General features: G+C 43.1%; 2 protein-coding genes across 3 annotated transcripts in view; both read left to right on the forward strand.

Annotated features, from left to right (window-relative positions):
* FHL1 (four and a half LIM domains 1) overlaps positions 1 to 19303 on the forward strand; it is a 191081-nt gene extending 171778 nt beyond the window's left edge. For both annotated transcript variants that reach the window (XM_044682731.1, XM_044682730.1), the window contains exons 2-6: positions 13528 to 13709; positions 14724 to 14898; positions 15474 to 15643; positions 16078 to 16264; positions 18539 to 19303. In XM_044682731.1, coding sequence (XP_044538666.1) covers positions 13554 to 13709; positions 14724 to 14898; positions 15474 to 15643; positions 16078 to 16264; positions 18539 to 18693 — 843 coding nt within the window. In that variant the 5' untranslated portion in view covers positions 13528 to 13553 and the 3' untranslated portion in view covers positions 18694 to 19303. The remainder of the gene's footprint in view (positions 1 to 13527; positions 13710 to 14723; positions 14899 to 15473; positions 15644 to 16077; positions 16265 to 18538) is intronic.
* Positions 1 to 20282, forward strand: part of LOC123253517 (transmembrane 9 superfamily member 2-like) — a gene marked incomplete at its 5' end in the record, with an annotated part of 941355 nt that overhangs the window by 50011 nt on the left and 871062 nt on the right. The window lies entirely within an intron of this gene.

Consider the following 20282-nt stretch of genomic DNA (forward strand, 5'->3'; position numbering starts at 1 on the left):
TAATGGATTTGATAAAGGCAAAAGCAAAATCTTTTAGGCATTTGGGTCCCCACTAAGTCTCTGTCCATCTTTACTGCCCCTTAGAAATACATTAGGGCTATTATGTAGTCAGAGCATTGCAATTGACTGCAAACCCTGTGCCCACATAAATTTTTTTCTGGAAAGCCCAGGTCTTCTGTCCTCTGAAATATAGTAACCCCCAAAACAGCAACCATCAAAATGTGTTTAGTGGGAGGGGTTTCTTAAGAAGCAGTAGGCCTGGGGCAGCTAAATGGCTCAGTGGATAGAAGACCAGACCTGGAGACAAGAGGTCCTGGGTTCAAATTTGGCCTCAGATACTTCCTAGCTGAATGACCCTTGGCAAGTCATTTAACCCCAGGTGCCTAGCCCTTACTGTTCTTCTGCTTTGGAACCATTGTTTTTTTCTTTTATTTTTGCTTTGAATTCAATTAATTAATTTGAATAATTTTCTATGGTTACATGATTCATGTTTTTTCCCTCCCCTCCTCTCACCCCCCTCCCACAGCCAATGAGCAATTCCACTGGGTTTTATATGTATCAAGACCCATTTCCATATTATTTAGTGATCGTATAGTGCAGTGGTTCCCAAACTTTGTTGGCCTCCCGCCCGCTTTCCAGAAAAAATATTACTTAGCCCCCTGGAAATTAATTTTTTATTTTAATAGCAATTAATAGAAAAGATAAATGCACCTGTGGCCATCGCTGTTCCTCTGGATCGCTGCAGCACCTACCAGGGGGCGGTGGAGCCCACTTTGGGAATCACTGATTTAGAGCCTACATCCCCAGTCATATCCCCATCCACCCATGTGAACAAGCAGTTGTTTTTTTTCTTGTAGCAGTGGTATGGCTGGGTCAAAGGGCAGAGTCTTTTAAAGCCCTTTGGATATAGGAACCATTCTAGACAGAAAGTAAGGGTTAAAAAATAAGAAGCTGTTGGCCAGCTTAGTTAGTTCACAGACTCTTTGACCTTGGGCCTTATGGAGTGTCTCATCTAGTCTGACCCTCTTGGCTAACAGGAGAGGAAACTGAGGCCTCCAGTGAGGAAGTAAGTTGGTTAGAATAGAGGTTTGACTGTTGAACAATAAATACACACATGCCTTAAGGACAGTTGGGCTCAAAACACTGTGTGCTCTCTCAATGTTGGGGAAGAGACACACTCTTCAGGGCTGTGAATACCAACGGTGGCTAAGAGGAGGACTTGGCCAAATTGTGAGGTAGGTGAACTCAGTCTGTATTGCCCTCTGTTGTCACTTATTTGACAAACAACATTCATTGATTATGTTCCTAAAAACCCCAAATGGGGTCAAGAAGAATCAAACATGGCTGATCAGCAACTATATGTATCTTGGTAGGTAGGTATCGAGAGCAACTGATGGGAGTAAGTCAGCCTCCCCATTTTCTGGTGACTTATGAGCTAGTGGAGGTGATTATACATGTTCACAGATACTGCCTTCTGCAGCTTGTTCTGTGAGGCCCATTCTTGCTCTGAATACTTTTTAATTTCTGCTAAACTCTGAAACAATGAAAAGGCATTAATGATTAATAAAGGCTTAAGGCAGGCCCCTTCCCCAAGGCATCTGCATCTTCAAAGGGGCCTGACTCTTTCAAAATGGAGACCAGGGTGTGATTGATATAGAAGCAGTTTCACATGAGGCCTTTCTATTTTAAAAAATGCCATTTTCAGGATGGTACAATGGTTTTTCACAATGGTACAATGGCTAGATTTTAAAATCCGTAGACATAGGTTCAAATTCTGACACAACTACTTATGAAGGTACATTACCCTTCTGAGTCTTAGTTTTTTTCATCTGTAAAATGGCAAGGTTAGGTTGGATGATCTCTAAGTATGATATCTACTTCTAGCTCTCTAGGATCTTACTTGGGGATGGCCCTCTCTCAAGCTGTAGCACTAAATCACTACCTAACACTCCCCCCCCCCTCAAGTCGGTTTTTCTTGTGTCCCATTCCCTCGGGCCTTTCATTCTTTTTTTTTAACCCCTCACTTTCTGTCTTAGAATCAATACTATGTATTGGTTCCAAGACAGAAGAGTGGTAAGGGCTAGGCAAGGGACTTGTCCTAGAGCCAGGAAGTGAGGCCAGATTTGAACCTAGGACATCCTGTCTTTAGGCTTGCCTCTCAATTCTTTGAGCTGCCTAACTGTCCCCAAGACCTTAATTCTTGATGAGTTAATGAATGCTAATGATCTAATATGGTAACCTTTTCAGATGTTAACCTACCTATCTGCAAAACTTTTACTTTATAGAATCACAGATTTGAGAGCAAGAAGCCAAAGGAATAACTAACTAATGATAGGAATGGCAGGATAGTGGGGGGAGATATTTATGAAGAAGGGGGAGGGGGGATATCAAAGCCTAGCATATCCTAGTAGCCAGCAGCCTCTGATTAGTAACAGTGTGAAGAAAAGAAGAGAAACTCGAGCATGAGTTTCATTAATAGATCCCCACTGGTACCTTCCCATATATAGGTCTAGTGGGATTAGCCTTGTCAGTGTATGGTCATACCTCATCATAGGTGAGGGTCTATTCCATTTCTATTTAGACTCCAGGTACATTACCATTGGGGTCTCTAGATTCCACGTCAACACCATCACTGTTGAACAACTGCCCTTTTCATCACCAGTGGTTTAATATGATTTGTTGGATATTTTCAGTCAATCAATGTAAAAGCTTTTTTGTTAGATACCTATATTTGTTTCGGTTGTGAGTGGCAAGCCAAAATAGGACCAAAGATAAAAGATGACCAAAAATAACCTTCAGAAAATTATTTTTTCCATTTCTATTCCTACTCATCGAGCTACTTGGGTATGTTGTTAGAAAAACTATAAACAAGTTGATAATAATAATAATATTTACATATTCTTATTTGTGGTCATTTGAAATGGTAACACATGAGAAGATAATCACCACTGGCCTAAATTAGATAGAGAAGAGACAGACAGACAAACATTCCTCTACCACTGTAGAGCAGCAACTTTTTTGTAACTGCAAGTGTTTTTGAATTGCCTGGAGCCTTGAGTAAGTAAGTGGCAGAGGGACAGCTAGATTCTGGATCTTGTCTCCAAGACTGACCTGGGGCCTTGTGTCCTCATTTTCTTGCCTCTGATTTGATCAGTGTTGGGAATTCCCAATGTAGAATTGCCATCTACCAAAGCAGTTCAGAAACTTACTTGTCATATGGCAGTGTTGGCGAACCTTTTAGGAATTGCATGCCCAAACTGCACCCTCAAGTTGCCTGTGAGCCCCCCACATTACCCCACACAGCAGAGGAAGGAAGTGCTTACATTGGGCTGCTGAGCAGAGGGGCAGGGCATGTGAAAAATGTCCTCAGGCACAGCAGAGAGGGGGAATGGAGCAGCCTTCTCCAGCACACCGGGAGATATATATACCATGTCTTTGCCAACACAGTATATGGTCTTAGTGAATTTCCTGCAGTTGTGAACATCCTCCATTCCCTGGCTTGCATGTGTCAGTCAATAATACTGATCTCTCAGGTCTCTTCACCTATTACCCTTTGTGTGTGTCCATCTAGGACAACCCTTTGGCTGCCTGATCAAGTCTGGGACTCCCTTCTCAGAATCAGGTTTGAAAATTTTTGAAGGAAATGCTGAGTTTCAGTTAGAGGTCAGGGAAAAGAAAAACATCCTTTTTTTCTTCCTTCCAAGTCACAGACCCTCTGAAATCAATTCCTCTATGGCCCTCAGGTTAAGTACTCCTGAAGTGGAATATTGCCTCTGTTTTTTTTTAACATAAGGCATGTTAAAATTGTTATCTGACAGACAACGGACATTTATTTGAGTGTCTTCTATGTATAAGACAGTAGTAGGTGATAGGCCAAAATTAAATGGTTCCTGCCCTCCAGGATAGTCTAGACCAGTGGTTCCCAAACTTTTTTGGCCTACCACCCCCTTTCCAGAAAAAATATTACTTAGCCCCCTGGAAATTAATTTTTTTTAAATTTTAGTAGCAATTAATAGGAAAGATAAATGCACCTGTGGCCACCTCTGCTCCCCTGGATCGCTGCAGCACCCACCAGGGGGTAGTGGTGTCCACTTTGGGAATCACTGGTCTAGGAGGTAGAGGAGACAAAACAGGGAAATCTGTCACACCTGGCAGACAGGTATTTAGGGTTTCCACCATCACTACCCCTGTCTAGGGATTTACCCACTCTGCTTTAGATTCCTGTAACAATCTTTGAACTGATCTTGGTGATTCTAATCCTCTCCAGTGGCTACCCCCATCCTACACAGGCGTTTGGGGAAGTAAAGTATAAGTTTTTTGCTTGTGGGAGGAAGAGGAGTCAGGTTCCCATGTAACCTTCATTGACACCCCATACCTGACGAGGTTTGTACTAGATGACCTTTGAGCCCCCTTGCAGCCCATGAACCTATGGATCTTCTGAAAACATTATCATCATGCCAAACTCCTGCTCAAGGCCTACCTAAAGAAGGCCAAACTCCTCTGCTTGGTGTTTGAGATTTGGAGGGACCTTGGTGCATGTCCATGTGGGAGCCGAAGAAGAGTGCTCCTGAGGGCATAGTAACTTCTGCTTCACGGCTACTCACTGCTATAGAGGAGAGTAGTGATTATTAGCAAGTTTTTCTTGACATCCAGCCAAAATAATGTTTTACTGTAATGTTGGTAAGGCACTTAGCATAGTGCTTGGCACGTAGTAGGTGTGTAATGAATACTCGTTTCTTTCTTTCTTCCATCCCTATAATTTCCATCCTTTGCTCCTCCATTCACTTATTTAGTTAGCATTTGTTAAGTGGCTATTATTCTGTGCCAGGCCTTGGAGCCCTTGTTTCCTGGTTTCTCATTTGCATTTTTGGTATCTCCACAGAGTTTAGCCATCCCTGGCTTTAGTTACTGTTTTAATAGCCATTTTGATTCTGATAACTTATGTGAATGTGGTGATAGGGTTTCACAACAATCCTTCCATTAACAGACTTTTCAGTTAACCAGAATTTCCTGTAGCATTCCAGTATGGTGAGAATGAAGCCTAAGAAAACAAGCTCCTAAGATGCCAGGTTTAGAATGGAACAGACTTTACTTATAGTCTATCTAATCCAGCCCTTTGATTTGATGAGGAAACAGCTCAAGTGACTTGGCTGTCCTCAGGTTAGTGACATGGGTAGATCTGAATCCAAGTCCTCTGATTCCTGATGAAGTGACTCTACTGTGCTGATTAAGCCTAATCTCTTTGGCCTATAACACATGTTCATACTGGGTTCTACAGAATGTGAGTAATAAAAGCCCTGTGGGCCTTGTGGGACTGTCAAAGAAAGACATTGTCAGGTTGAGCAGTTCTATGTAGTCAGGCATGACATAAGACTTGGATGTCAAAGTGGGGTAGCATCATTTTCCACCATGTTCGTCCCTGAACTTGGGTGCTCACTGTTTTTTTTAAATCCGGAAGGTATTCTCTTATTATTGGTTCTGTGACAGAAAAGTGTCAAGGGCTAGGCAATTGGGCTTAAGTGACTTGCCCAGGATCACACAGCTGGGAAGTGACCCTGGCTACGTTTGCACCCGGGGCCTCCCAGCTCCAGGCCTCTTTATTTGACTCATGAACGCTGGGTTTTCCCCCTAAACTTCTCTCTCCTTATACCAAAAAACAGAGGTGGAAGGAGGGATGTGAAGATTCACTTGAATTCACTGCCATCTCCTTTCCATTGCATTGTTCATCTCATAGCTATATTTGTGCAGGTGGGAGGTTGTATGGAATATACAAACTCTGTGTCTGAAATCCATAGTACAGAATGCTGCTGGTACTACTGCTAACAGATGACTTAGAACAAATATGTTGTCCTTTGTAAGGATAGGCTGGAACACTTGTGGATAGTTGTTGGACTTGAAGTCAGGAAAGACTTAGGTTCAAACAAACTTAGGTTGTTCAGTTATGACTGAGCAACGCACTGAACCCCTCCAAGCTTATTTCCTCATTCCTGAACTAGAAACAATAGGTCCTACCTCAACGTATTGTTCGTAGGATCATAGGTTTAGAGTTAGAAGGAACCTTAGAAGTCATGCAGTCTAGCTCCTTCATTTTTCCAGCTGAGGAAACTGAGGCAAAGAGCAATTAAGTTACTTACTCAATTAACTATTAAAGTAATTAATTAATTACTTGCTCAGTACCACACAGCCAAGATCAAAATGAGAATATTTGTTGTGAAGTTCAAATAGGATAATGTCTAGAGGGCTTTGCAAATCTGGAAGCATTGTGCCAATGTCATCAGCATCATCACTGGCTAGATAGGAAATAGCATAGTATTCTAGAGGCACTGACTCCAATCCACCTCTGTCCAACATAGTCCTTTGGCCCATGGGTAAAGCCCCTCTAGTGAGGGGCCATTTTGCTTTTGGGCAGCCATGTGACTGTTAGAAAGTTTTTTTCCTGATATCCAGTTTCCATTTCTCTCATTGCAGCTTCCCCTCACTGCTTGTGGTTCTACCCTCCCATCTCCCAGTCCATGTATACGACATGTGGCAATTAGCCTTTGTGGCTGGTTTTACTTGGCGATCGATAACATCTTGTTTTCCAAGGTTAATATGTCTGAAAGTTTGGGCAAGTTGAAAGGCTTCCCATTTCAGTTTGGATCATTATAGATTCTTAGGGGAATCACTTTCCCAAAAGATAAATGTCCAATTAAGCACTCGAGGACAAGAAGAGTGAGCCAAAGAGAAGAGAGAAAATCCATTATTTCCCTTCTGTTATTTTACTTTCTGGTAAAAGAGAAAGGAACTGCCAGCCATTTCTGTGCTCAAATAACTCCACTTTCTTTGTCACTCCTTTTCTTTGCCAAATGATTTGGCCGAGGAAATTTGGAAAGACAAACTTCGAAGTTCTTCTCATTACGGTTGTTTCCTTTCTCATCAAAGCTTCTTAACCTCTGCCTGTCTTGGCTTAGGATCCTAGAGCTCCGGCTGAAAGGGACCTTGAAGGCCCAAGAAACTGGGGCCTAGGGAAGTGAAATAATTTGCCCAGGGTCCCATAGGGACTAAGGAGCATAGCCAGAGTTTTACCTCAGGTCCTCTGATGCCAAGTCTACTATTCTTTCTACTGCAACACACTACCTCTCCTCTTAAGTTGTATTACCTAACGATGATTGCTCTCAAAGCTTCTGGCTCAGCTACAATGTGACCTTGGACCCCAGTTTCCTTCCTCTGTAAAATAGGTTGACTACATGATCTCTGAGGTCCCACTTTCAACTCTCACTGTCTATGTATCTCTTCTACTGAAGTGGGAAGTAGTTCCTATGGCTCCTTATACTTAGATTCTTTACTGTGAGGAAAGCTAAAGTTGTGAAGATTTTAGTATATGTGGAACTTTTCTTGCTCTCTTTCAGCTCTTTGGGATATATGGCAGGCAGTGAGATCTCTGGGTCAGAGAGTCTGCACATTTTAGTCAGTTTCCAAATTCCTTGCCAGAATGATTGGATAAGTATGTGTGTACACGGCTGAGTTGAAATGAAGGAGGAAGCCATCTGCATGTGTCCAGAGGGTATATCAGCATGTACTTCAGGCTCTAAGTGTGAGGGCGCGAATGGAGTTAGATTGTCCAACATTCTCAACTCCTTGAGGAAATGAAGTAAATGACTTGGAGGCTGGGAGAGAGCTGCAGCAAGATTTTGGATACATGAAGCAAACTTCCAGAAAGATATTGCTGGGTGCAGGGGCTGGAATTGGTAGGGAGGAACAAAAAAGATGTCTGTTTTTCCTCTAGCTCCCGTGTCAGCAGGTCTAAGAGGAACGCCAGCCCTGGATTCAATGTCTTCCAGAGGAAGTAAGGTTTTCATGAGTGCAAGACAGAAAGTGAGGAAGACATTGTGAAAAAAAGAGGTCTTTTTCACTGAATGGGGATCAGAGGACCCTGTGGACAAAGGGAGTGGAGGATAGGTACCAGGGAGTGTACCACAAGAGCTGTGTGACAAGGAGAGAGGCTGGGGAATGGTGGCACAGAAAGGAGATTTTTGTCTCTGCGATTAGGACTTGGAATCAGGGATATAATGAATGGGAGGAGAAGGTCACTAGCTGTTGGACTGGGGAAGTACCAAATGACTTGAGTGCTGTCAGCCTATTTTTCCTTCTGACAACAGGAAGCAGTGGCTGGAGACAGCAGGGAGACAAGTTTGGTAACTGGCTGGTGATTGGTTTGTCTAGCCTCACTTTTGGCCCAACATTCCTTTAGTCTGCCTGATTCATTTTGACAAGAATTTATTAAAATCAAAAAGGGTTCCTGTTCTCAGAAAACATGTACATGGCTAACTCATTGCCCAATCTATGTCAAGTAGGGAGTAATGTATGTTGAGCAGGCAGCATCAGGAACTGTCACTGGATTTCAGCCCTGAGGTAAAAAGGATTTCCAGAAACAAAGGGAAATCACTTCCCAAAATGGGGGACAGCTTATGGAGAGGCCCAGAAATAAGAGAGAGAAATGGCTCAGTGTGATTGGATGGACTGTAAAATATATGAAGAAGAAAAATAGGTCTAGAAAGATAGATTGGAGCTGGATTAGAGTCAGTGGGAAGAAACTTCTAGAGTATCTAGAGCAAGGGAGGGCCAGTCATTGGAGTTTTATCTCGAACTCTTGGGAATTACCTTATTCTTTATAAAGGTATCAAAAGAGACAGAAATGAAAATGAATCACCTGTGAAGGGCTTCAGTTAAGATGATGCTCTTTGAAATAGTGCCACACTGTGGTTACTGACTGACAGCAGGCAGTCTCTCATCTGACAAATTTAATTTTCCTGCCAAATGGCATTTTAAAATATTAATAATTAATTGTTCTTAGATGTTTGTTTCTCCCTGTAGCTTCAAACAAGGAGCTTGCAAATCATTATAGTCTCCTTATAGGCCTGGATTTTAAGGTAACAAAGAAAGCCACATGAAGGAATTTCAAGAGATTTTCCACATGGGAAGAAGAGCCCATGATTTGGAGTTAGTCAGTGAATTTGAATCCTGCTGTTGGTTTTCCCACTTGCTAGCTTGAGGACTTGAAGCAAGGTCTGTACCTCTGGATTCTATTTCTCACCTAGAAAGTGAAGGGTGGCTAGCCTAGATGAATCCTGAATTGAAGAACTTAGCCTTTTAGGAAAACCTTTTTGAAGTGCCTCCTTGTGCCTAGAGCAGATAAAAACAGCTAAGTTCCAGTTTCACATTCTGTCATCTTCAGAGTGCTTAGCGCTTCCTTCATTCAGGATGCCTTCTGAGTTCTCACAGACACTGAAGAAACTTCCTCCGATGGTATAGGTCACAAGTCCTGCCTTAGCAAAAGCTCTTCTAGAAAATATTCCTGAGCTCACTCTTGGATTAGTCTCTCCCCATCTCTTCATCCACATGGCATAGAAGGCAGCATTTTTATTGTTGCTAACATGGTAGCTGTAGTTCAGGAGCAGCTCAGCTTGTTCAGATTCCTACTTCTCAGAGGGACAAGTTGCAATGTCTTTTGGGGCTTTGATAAATGAGTCTCTTTGTGCAGTAACTTGCCTCTCAGACAAGTGTCACCAGCTACATGCTGCATTTCACACTTGGCTAGAATTGGGGGAGCATCACTCCTAAGTCATTTGAAAACAAATCAGCTAGGGTTTTCTTTGCTTCTATTCCTCTCAACTCATTCTTTGTACACGAAGTCATGAAGTATAGAAGCTAAGACTCCATCTTCTAAGTATTTGAGGGGTTGCTATATACACACAGACACACATATGCCATATATATGTATATAAAAGGGATTTTTGATTTGTTCTGCTTGACCTCAGAGGGCAGAACTGGGAGCAATGAATGGAAGGTAATACAGGGAGGATGATTTAGGTTCCATATCAAGGAAAACTTCTGGACAATGAGCTGTGTTAATGTGGAATGAGTCTTCAAACAGAAGTCGGATGAGCCATTTGGGGGCACGTTGTGTATGAGTTGGGCCAGACAGCTAGAGATCCCTTTCAACTCTCAGATTTCGTGAACCAGGCAATCAACTTGCATTGAATAAATGATTATTGACTGTTGAATGACTTTGTTTTAGGTTCTGGGCTAAAAATTCTATTAGGACCTGAGTCAGCTCTAGATCTGTGACTCCAGAGCCAGTGTTCTTTCCCCTAAATTCNAAAAATTCTATTAGGACCTGAGTCAGCTCTAGATCTGTGACTCCAGAGCCAGTGTTCTTTCCCCTAAATTCACTGAGAGTCTTAAGAGAGTTGCCTGAGAGGGGGGGGGGGGGGAGGGTGGCAATGGCAATCAAATGATTAACTGACTTGCCTGGGCATCCCAGGTGGTCATAGGTGGGCAGAACTGGAAGCCAGGTCTTTCTGACTCCCTAGTTTTCACGTACCCAGTTTACAGGATGCTGCATTTATTTTACAGGTAGGGAAAATGAGGCCCAGGGAAGAGGCTTGTCCAAGGTCAAAGCTAGGCCTAGAATTCAGGCTCTTCGCATGTTCTGTTAATTGGCTTTAAGTAGTTTTATAATACCGACTTTATTTCTTAACTCCCACATCAGTGATGGCACATTGCTCTTTGTACTTGGCTTATGCCTCTGTCATCCTAACTACACCAGTAGCAGAGGCTGCAAGGGCCCATTTCTATTATGAATTGCAGGATCATCTGCCTGCTTGGTCACAGAATCACAGGACATGTGAAATGACACTGTTGTTGTTGCTCTGATCGGCCTTCTAATCAAACTCATCTGACCAACTGTATAGTACATACCTTTGAAGAAATGTTCATCTGGCACCTCCTTTATGTGCCAGGCTGGCTACAAATATTCTGTTATTTGCTTGATTGTCTTCAGTGATGAGGACCACTTCGTAAGCCAGCCCTATTCAACTCTGGAATAGCTCTAAGTAAGTCTGAAATCAATTCCCACCCATTGTTCCTAGCTATGCCCTCTGGGGCCAAGCAGAGCAAGTCAGTACTTTTCATCTCAGGACAGGCCACCTTTACACCTTTTCCAAAGAGAGCGTTGGTATCTGGCTGCCGGCCCACTGGATACTGTCTGGAAAGCTCTGGCTCAGGAAACAGAGGTTTGATTTCCAGCTTTTGGATGCATGACCTTGAATCACTTCCCTCCTCTGAGCCTCAGTTTCCTCTTCTGAAACACGAGTTAGGTAGCCTCTGAAGTCCTCTGCCACTCCAAATCTGTGACCCTAATTTGTCTAAAGGATAAAATGGATGCACAACACTTGGCTAACCTTTATTTGGTGTTTTATAAAGCATTCATCATTCTCACAGAGGAGCTATTTACTGCTCCAAAACCCTGGCATTTTCAGTGGTTTCACTTTCTGGCCTTGGTTCCAAGGCAGAGTTAGAGCAGCTTTTGCCAAGTTAGCTCGGAGACAGGGTGTGGTTTCCCGAACTCCCTCAGTACACTTTAGTTGTCCATGGCAACATCACCTACCAACTTTGGCATGGGCTTGTATAAAAAACCAGGAGCCACTGGGGCAGTCTGTAGCTGAAAAGTCTGCGGTGAGTATTGGGCCTTATCTCCTTTTCATTCTTCTCATCTGAATTGCAAGTCTGCTTTTTGCTTTGCATCATAAGGAAATAATCGAAGAGAATAAGTTGCTCAGTTCCTGAACTAGTTGGAGAAGTTAAGTAGTTGGGCTGAACTTGAACTTAATGGACGGAGGCGGGGCAAAAGAGGCAGGTGTGTTAAAAGCAGTCTATGTCCCTCTGTCTCTGCTTTGGGACTTCTTGGATGGTTGGGGCAAGAGAGAAATGAAAAGGTCCTTTAGGGCAGGGACTGTTTGTTTCCTTTCTGTATCTCCAGCAGCCAGCTCAGTGCCAGGTACAGGTGAGGCAGCTTATGAAACAGCTAGTTGAACTGAGTTGGTTGGGAAAATCATCGGGGGAGGGGGGCAAAGAAGGGGAGCATTATTTTCAGAAATCTCATTCTGATCAGAAATTTCTGGATTACTATTAGTGTATAGCATGAAAATATAACAACTAAAATATATAATAGAAATGCTCTTTTTACGTGCATTTGGCACATTGTTTCTAAAATGCTTTACCATTCATCACTTTGGAACCACATCCTGGTATGAGTGGCAAGGCTAACAGTACTGTCTCCATTTCCTAGGTGAGAAAACCAAGAGGGATGCCAGTTGGCCATGTCATTTTATAGATTGATTTAAAAGTCTGTGTACGTAAAAAATACAGCTACGTTCAGCTGTTGGCCTTCTTTATTCATTTTTGTTAGAATACTTGATCTTAGAGAGGAGACAATGCTGGCTTATTATAAGTGTGTCTGAGAAAGGAGAAGGAAGATGTGAAAGTACCTGCTTCCCAATATTAGGAATCTGGGAATCTGGGAGAAAGATAATGAGCATTTGGGGGGGGGGAAGTAAACAGGTGTAGGTTTGGAGCTTTAAAAACCACCCAGACTGTGTTCCTAAAGATGAAATTGAGTGTAAATGGAATCTGACAAGGAAAAGAGTATGGAGATGGTCAAGGATAGACCCTTGAGGAATAACCCACCGGTGTGCAATGGTATTGATTTTGGAAAAGGGAGGGCTCTTAAGTGAGGATCTTATTGATATGGCTTTAATTAGCATCCTGACTTCTCAGGATACCTATCCTGTTCTGAGACTTTTATGAAATTTTGCATGAAAACTATTTAGGTAAATTGAGGCAGCTAGGTGGTACAGTGGATAGAGCACCAGGAGTCAGGAAGACTTATAGATATTCACTAGCTGGGTGACCCTGGGCAAGTCACTTAACCCTGTTTACCTCAGCTTCCTTTTCTGTAATGAGCTGGAGAAGGAAATGGCAAACCACTCCAGTGTCTTTGTCAAGAAAACCCCAAGCGGAGTCATATAGAGTCAGACACAAATGAAAAACAACTGGACAACATTTTCAGGTAAATTAGTACCCTTTTGTAGATACTAGGGAGAAGTAAGGCACCAAGGACACTCATGGAAGACTTAAAAGATAATAGCTGGCCTCTTTCTGCATCCCATTCCATTTCTCTAGAAGAGATTCCATCTTTTCTTCTTCTCACCTCTTTTTCATTGTTGGTGCACATAGTTTCAACTTCTTTCTGGCTCCTTACATTTCTGGCCTTGGGCCCCTACACTTACCTGACCTTAGCTCAGATAATCCATGTGTAGGGAAAATATCAGGCAAGTTCTCTCTCACCTGTTTTTCAGACATAGCATAAGGCCTACCTTCTGATGAACCCAGCCCATTATTAAACTTTGAAGGACAGGGAAACTGCACAGTATTACATTTTTGTTGCTTTGTGGGATGCTAGGCCACAATCTTGGAGGACTATTATAAATTGGTCTCTGGGGTAACAGTATCCTGTATACTTTACCAGGAGGTGAGGAATGGAGTCAGGGAATCTCACCCCTGGTATGCTTTCTGTCTAGGGGCCTGGCCTAATAGCAATCTTCTGTATGGACGTTTTCTGGACACCTAGGTATCAACCAGGGATTCAGCAAAAAGGCAGCCTCCTTGGTTTAGTCACGTTATTGTTTTCCTGCACTTTCTCCTCAGGTCCTGGAGGCTACACTGTGGGCACCATGTCTGAGAAGTTTGACTGCCATTACTGCAGGGACCCCTTGCAAGGGAAGAAGTATGTACAGAAAGAGGGCCGTCACTGCTGTGTGAAATGCTTTGACAAGTTCTGTGCCAATACTTGCGTGGAATGCCGGAAACCCATTGGGGCTGACTCCAAGGTAAGGGCCACACTGGCCCTAGATTGATTATCATATCATATCAGAGGGCAAGCTCAAGGCTCTTTACCAGACTTGCCACGAATGTTTAGTGGAGGTGCCCACACTGTGTTCCAGAGTGCACCATACAGCGTGCCTCGCCTAAATGTGTATTAATGTCCTGCATTTATAGAACTTCTATTCTGTTACTTTTCATTACCAGGGCTGCCATGTAGGCCCAGTAAGGATACTGAATTCCAGAGAGATGACATGGAAACTGAGACCCATAGCAGTGAATTATTAGTCCAAATTCACATAGGTAGCAAGTGGCAGAACTAGGATTCAAACCTTCTTCTTCCAATGTCTGACCCCACTTTGGACAAACTGTGGTGCCCCATGGGACTTTGGGGGAGTTGGTTGATCTCTTTGGATCAGATAAAGCTCTCAGGTCCCTTTTCCAGTGCTCTGAGGTTATACAACTTGTTCCTGAAAGAGCTGGGTCTAGGTTTCAGATCTCCTGACTAGAATAGAGAGGCGATTGAGTTTACATAAAGCTTAAATAAGGTACAATCCCTCTTGAGGCCATTTAAAACCTAGGAGGGTTGCTTTCAGATGGGTGAATGACCATACTAGTGTACTAAACTTGGTGTACAAGGGCCTCATTGCAAATCTCTTTGAACCCAAATGAATTGTGGTACCTTCTACTGGGTTCTTATGGTTTGGATTTTTCTAAGGTTGAAGGCAAAATGTGAGATTTCATGTGGAATGCCTGAGATCCACTGGAGCTGACTCCAGGGTAAGAATGAACATCATAACGGGCAAAATGGTTAGCAGTCGAAAGGACGTTTTGTTTTTGAACAGTCCTCATTCCTAGTCACACTGTTGGACTTCTATTCTCTCCATTGTTCCTCAGGGGCCAGCTCAAGGAAAAAGGTTACACCAACAAGCTGGCTCATAACTTCATCATAATTAAAAGTTGGTTGTCTCTCTGGTAAAATCAAAGATTCACTTCTCCTCCTGGTTTGCTATGCTTTTTAGGAACTGCATTACAAAAACCGCTATTGGCATGATTCCTGCTTCCGCTGTGCCAAGTGCTACCATCCTTTGGCCAATGAGACCTTTGTGTCCAAAGAAAATAAGATCCTGTGTAACAAGTGCACTACTCGTGAGGACTCGCCCAGGTGCAAAGGATGCTTCAAGCAAATTGTTGCAGGTACCTTCTTCCATCAGAGATTCTGTTGTCTGCCTAAAGGGAGGACAGGTAGGTAGGCAGGCAGATGGGCGGCGGATAGTTGTATCCATTCAGCAGTACAGTGACCTCTCCTGTGGTTCCCAGGACAGAGAAGTCATGGCCTTCATTAGAAGGCAGGGTGTGGAGACACGGTGTGCTTCTCGTAGGTGAGTGAGAGAAATTGCCTTAATTCCAGTGTTAAGTTAAGGCAACCACTTCATTCATGGTATAGATGCTAGGCAAGAATGAGATTAGAGGCCGGCAGCTATCAGGGAGTGTATCTGGGCCACACATATACCTGAATGAATGAATGAATGATGTAGGCATATGGATTTGGAGCTTGGAAAAAGGTCCAAGTTTATTCTTTCTTCTATTATGTCTAAACAAACGGTATTCTGAGCCTGTCTCCTCCCTCCCTGCCCCATCCAAGCCCACAGAAGCATAATCTCTTGCTCAGAAGTGTTTTAAAGGCCTTTCTCTGTTAGTGGAAGTAGGGATTGGAGGGGCAGGACCATGACTGCCAATGTAATTGGCCATTCTACTGCTCCCTCCTGTAGGAGACCAAAATGTCGAATATAAGAAGAACGTTTGGCATAAGGACTGCTTCACCTGCAGTAACTGTAAGCAGGTGATTGGAACTGGTAGCTTCTTCCCAAAGGGTGAAGACTTCTATTGTGTTACCTGTCATGAGACCAAGTTTGCCAAGCACTGTGTCAAGTGCAACAAGGTACGTTTGCAGGGAGGTTTTGTGGCATGGGAAAGTACCAAGGATGGGAAGTGGGGCCGGTGAGCAGCCCCGTCTGGTTGGGGTGGAGAACCCACCAAGGGAGTGAAGAGAAAGCTGGACAAGCCAATTGGTTTAGGAGGTAACATTTCACTCACTGCAAGTCAGGGCCACAGCTGTTTTCCTTGGTGCATATTGCATTGTTATATATAACCAGCTCTTACCATGATAAGCATGGCAGTGAGGATGGGGCTTCCCTCAAGTCTAGTTAAAATGTAGCTTTTCAAAGCCCTCTCCCAGACTGATCTTTGCTAGCTTTCTTTCTTCAAGTGCGTGCTCTCTCTCTCTCTCTCTCTCTCTCGTTCTCACTTGTCAGTATTTAGGTTCACAGGCCAAGTTTGATGGTTTCCAATATGCTTGTTTGCTTCCTGATGTAGGCCATCACTTCTGGAGGCATCACTTACCAGGATCAGCCCTGGCACGGTGAGTGCTTCGTCTGTGCCACCTGCAGCAAGAAGCTGGCTGGACAGCGCTTCACCGCTGTGGAGGATCAGTATTACTGTGTGGATTGCTACAAATCCTTTGTGGCTAAGAAGTGTGCTGGGTGCAAGAACCCCATCACAGGTAGCTTGATGATTCCCCCCCAGGAAATCTTTTCATGATTGTCATTTTCCCCCCACGGCTGTCATTCTCCCCCTTTCACTTCTTATCCTTGTTATTACCACCTTGGTAGTGGCTAAGGGGTCAGTGAATGGGGTCATAGATGGCAAGTGAAAGGGAAGGGACAGAGTACTTGATGTTTTGACCTCTACTGCTCATTCATCAGGGAACCCTGGATAAGTCTCTCTTCTAGGCCTTGGATCATCTAAATGAACCCTTCATGTTATAGCAGGAAAAAACTAAGGCCTTCCTTCTAGGAACCCAACATACTAGTGAGGCTCAGAGAGAGCAGGGACATTTGCATAGTCTCAAAATTGGGTGCCTGGTTTGGGAGTGCCTGATAGAACTGGATATGTTTATAATGATGGGCCAAGTAATGCTTTTCTTACTGCCCTTCATTAAGGAAATCTTTCTGGGAATAATTCAGTCCTTGTCCTGAAGGAGCCGACAGTTTAGTCACGAGTTGATTGGAGTTGAAAGGAACTTTGTCATTGGTCAGCCATTTCCTTCTCATTGTGACCACATTTTGGAGTTTTCTTGGCAAAGATAACTGGAGTAGTTGGCCATTTCCTTCTCCAGCTCTTTCTACAGATGAGGAAACCGAGACAAAGAAGGTTCAGTGAATCATCCAGGGTCCCAGAAGTAACAGGGTAATAACAACAAGTGTGTGAGATCACATTTGAACTTGGGTCTTCCTGACTCTAAGGCTGGTATACTACCCTCTGGGCCATCTTGCTATGCAAACAAGCAAGTATAAATAATGCCAGTCAATATGAGAAATGTCACTTCTTAAATACACTGGAAAGTTTCAGGTTTGAATTGTTTTCCTTGTTAGCAGTTAGAGTTTACTCTTGCTCCTCTCCATTTTTGCAGATAAACATTCTGTACGGTGCATGGTCATTTTTCTTTTTAATCAGCTCTTAGATGGGAGATGAGAAAAAGCTTTAAGGAGTTGGCACTTGAGCGGAATCTTTTAGGATAGCATGGCCTGGATGGGCAGAGAGTGTCCTCATCAGAGGGAAACCAAGTACTCCAACAGTCTGCTCAGAGAATTTAGAGGAAGAGAACCTGGGACTTCCAATTCCCTATCATTGGTGATCATTTCTATTCAACAGCCATTTAAGAGCTTAAGGAGATAAGGAAAGCTACAGCAAGAGCAACTTTGTGTGAAGCATTTCCCAGGGTCACCTTGCCATTGCATAGTATGGCCTGGTTCAAAGCATCTTGGCTCTCTAGGAAAAAAGTGATGTGGATCCCCTTGGATGGTGGCACTGTGGTCAGAGTTCTCAGGCATGGGAAACTGGCTCTTTCAGAGACAAAGGTCAGATCAGTGAAGAGGTGGTGGGGATGTAGTTGCTTTTTCCTTCAGGTGGTGGTGCATTTATCGTCTACTAAAAGAACAATCTACGTTTGCCTCCTGGTGGCCACTTGAATGAAGTAGGGTGGTACACAAAGTAGAGAAGTCATCAGCACAATTCTTCCTTGCAGAGGGGGCTTCTCAGCAGCCTGAGAGATGACTGAGATAAGTCCTCAGGAAGAAGTTTGTGCCCTAGAAGGTCGGTCATTGTTCTAGGGGAAGAAGGTGTGATTAACGGAATTGTGGTTTGTAAAAGGAAATCCATTACCAGGATTCAGAGCACTTGCAGAATTGATTAGCCTACATTTGAAGTCCAACTAGTATTACCTTGAAACAACAATGATGACAAAATCTTGTTAGCTCACAACTTCATTGCTGTATTTTTTGTAAAAGTTACAAAGTAAAATGACTTTTGAGGTGACTCAATTTTGCTTCAGAGAGGAATTGCTTAGAAATACCCTTTAAAGTCCTCATTAACATGTGTAGAAGGTGGGAAACTAAAACTAACTCCCCAAAGTCCCAGATTTCCACATCACTACCCAAGCTTGTTGTATGCCCCTAAGTGGAAGCATGCACAGCTCAGCCTGGCACTCCTTAGCAAAGAGAGGTTGGCTTGGTATTTTTTTAATGTAAAAGCAAGCTTGGATTTCTTGTTCTTCCTAAAGATGTTGGGGATGGGGGTAAATGAAGAATATCATATCAAGTGGGCTAGAAAGATCCTTGGTTGTAGCACAGCCAGCCACATTGCTCCCTAAGCTTCAGTTTTGGAGGGAAGGTGAATAAAGACTTCAAAGGTCTCAACCTGCCAGATTAAATTTGTAGGAGCTGGGTTTCCTCTGGATGGTGATTCTCACCTTTCTTGGTGGTTTTTTCCCCAACAGGCTTTGGTAAAGGCTCCAGCGTGGTCAACTATGAAGGCCAATCCTGGCATGATTACTGCTTCCACTGTAAGAAGTGTTCCATGAATCTGGCTAATAAGCGCTTTGTCTGCCACAACGAGCAGATCTATTGCCCCGACTGTGCCAAAAAGCTGTAACCAGGCAGGGGCCTCTGTCCTGGAAGATGGAGCTTGATTCCTACTCTGACATGCTCTGTCACTTGGGTAGGAGCAAGACTTCCAAAACCCAAATCACTATTTTCTGCTTTTCTCTCATTTTACACTTAATGGCTTATAAAAAGGTCCTTTGGTTTTAGGCAATTGAACTCTGCAGTGAGCCCATTTAATAAAGCTTGCTACCATAATTTTGCTAGTTAAGTCTGAAGACATATTATTCAGTAGACTTTAAGCTATCCTTAATATGTAGGCTTTTATGCATGTTGCTAATGAAGTCCTAACATTTTAAAAAATGTGGTTTGCCACAGCTACTGCAACGAACAAGTAACGTACCTCCTGAGCCCATTGTGGAGATCCTTAGGAAGGCCACCATCTGCTTTAATCTTCATATACCTGCTAGTGGCATATCCCCAAATCTAGCTGTAGCGCAAATCACTGGCTGCACCGTAATCACTAATGGAAGCTAAAGAGGGGCTCAGATTCATAACATGAGAGGTTTTGCCTTGTGCAAGTATCATCTTATCTCTCTCTCTCCCTCTTTCTCCCTTCCTCCCTCTCTTTCTCTCTCTCCCTCCCTCCCCACCCACCCCTCTCTCTCTCTCTCTCTCTCTCTCTTTCTTTCTTTCTTTTTTTTTGCCTTTGTGTTTTAAAAGCAATGAATGCAGCATCTTCTAGAAAGGCTTGTGTTTGAAGTGAATTCTGATTTGAAGTCAGCTTTCTGTTGCTAATAGCTTTGGGCCTTTGTGTGTAGCATGTGTTCTGCGCTTTCTTCTTCTAAAGCATGACATTTTGGAAATGTACGCTTGCTCACTAAGTAGTTTAGGTTATTTCTGATTAATTACAGCATGGCAAATATTGAAAGCTTAGCTTCTAGTAGAATAGCTTTTTGGGCTGCTTTTATTAACCAAATTTGGCTTTGAAGTGTTATCAATAGAGTTAGTCAAGTTCATGGAACTCGCATGAAAGCATCTTAACCTTCTGGACTGTTTGTGCGATTTGGAAATGTATCCCATAGAAATAGTAAGGAAAGCACTAGATGACACTGCCACAGACATTGAATTTTTACATTGATTTCTTCCACTCCTTATCTATTGAGAAGGAGAAATGGACAGTTGACTTTGTAATGTCTAATAAGATTTACTCCAACAACATGTGGGAGTTGCGGAAGGCCACTTTTGTCCCAGGAGGGAAACAAATTAGGAACTGTTGCTTTGTTGGATACTAACAAACACTTTGCAAATACCAAAATTGCCTTCTTACTTCTTTCAACAGTAATTGCAATAATAAGGCAATAAAATCCATGCCACCATTTTGTCTGTGTTACCTGTAATGACAGGGCGTGTATAGAAGTGGATCCATCTTAGCCCCTGTACCACCATTTTGTCATTTATTTTTCCAAATATCATCTGGAAAATAAAGTGATGTAGAAATAATTTGCCTATTGTTTTTTTAAGCATTTAAAAGTCCAACTACATGAACAAGCCCCAGTTGGTCAACATTATTTCGACAGCTGTCTCTGAACAGTGGTCATTTTTAATTCCTTCAGTGTTGGGGGGGGCCTGCTATTACTT

The sequence above is a fragment of the Gracilinanus agilis genome, chromosome X (assembly GCF_016433145.1).
Source record: "Gracilinanus agilis isolate LMUSP501 chromosome X, AgileGrace, whole genome shotgun sequence".
Classification (NCBI taxonomy): domain Eukaryota; kingdom Metazoa; phylum Chordata; class Mammalia; order Didelphimorphia; family Didelphidae; genus Gracilinanus; species Gracilinanus agilis.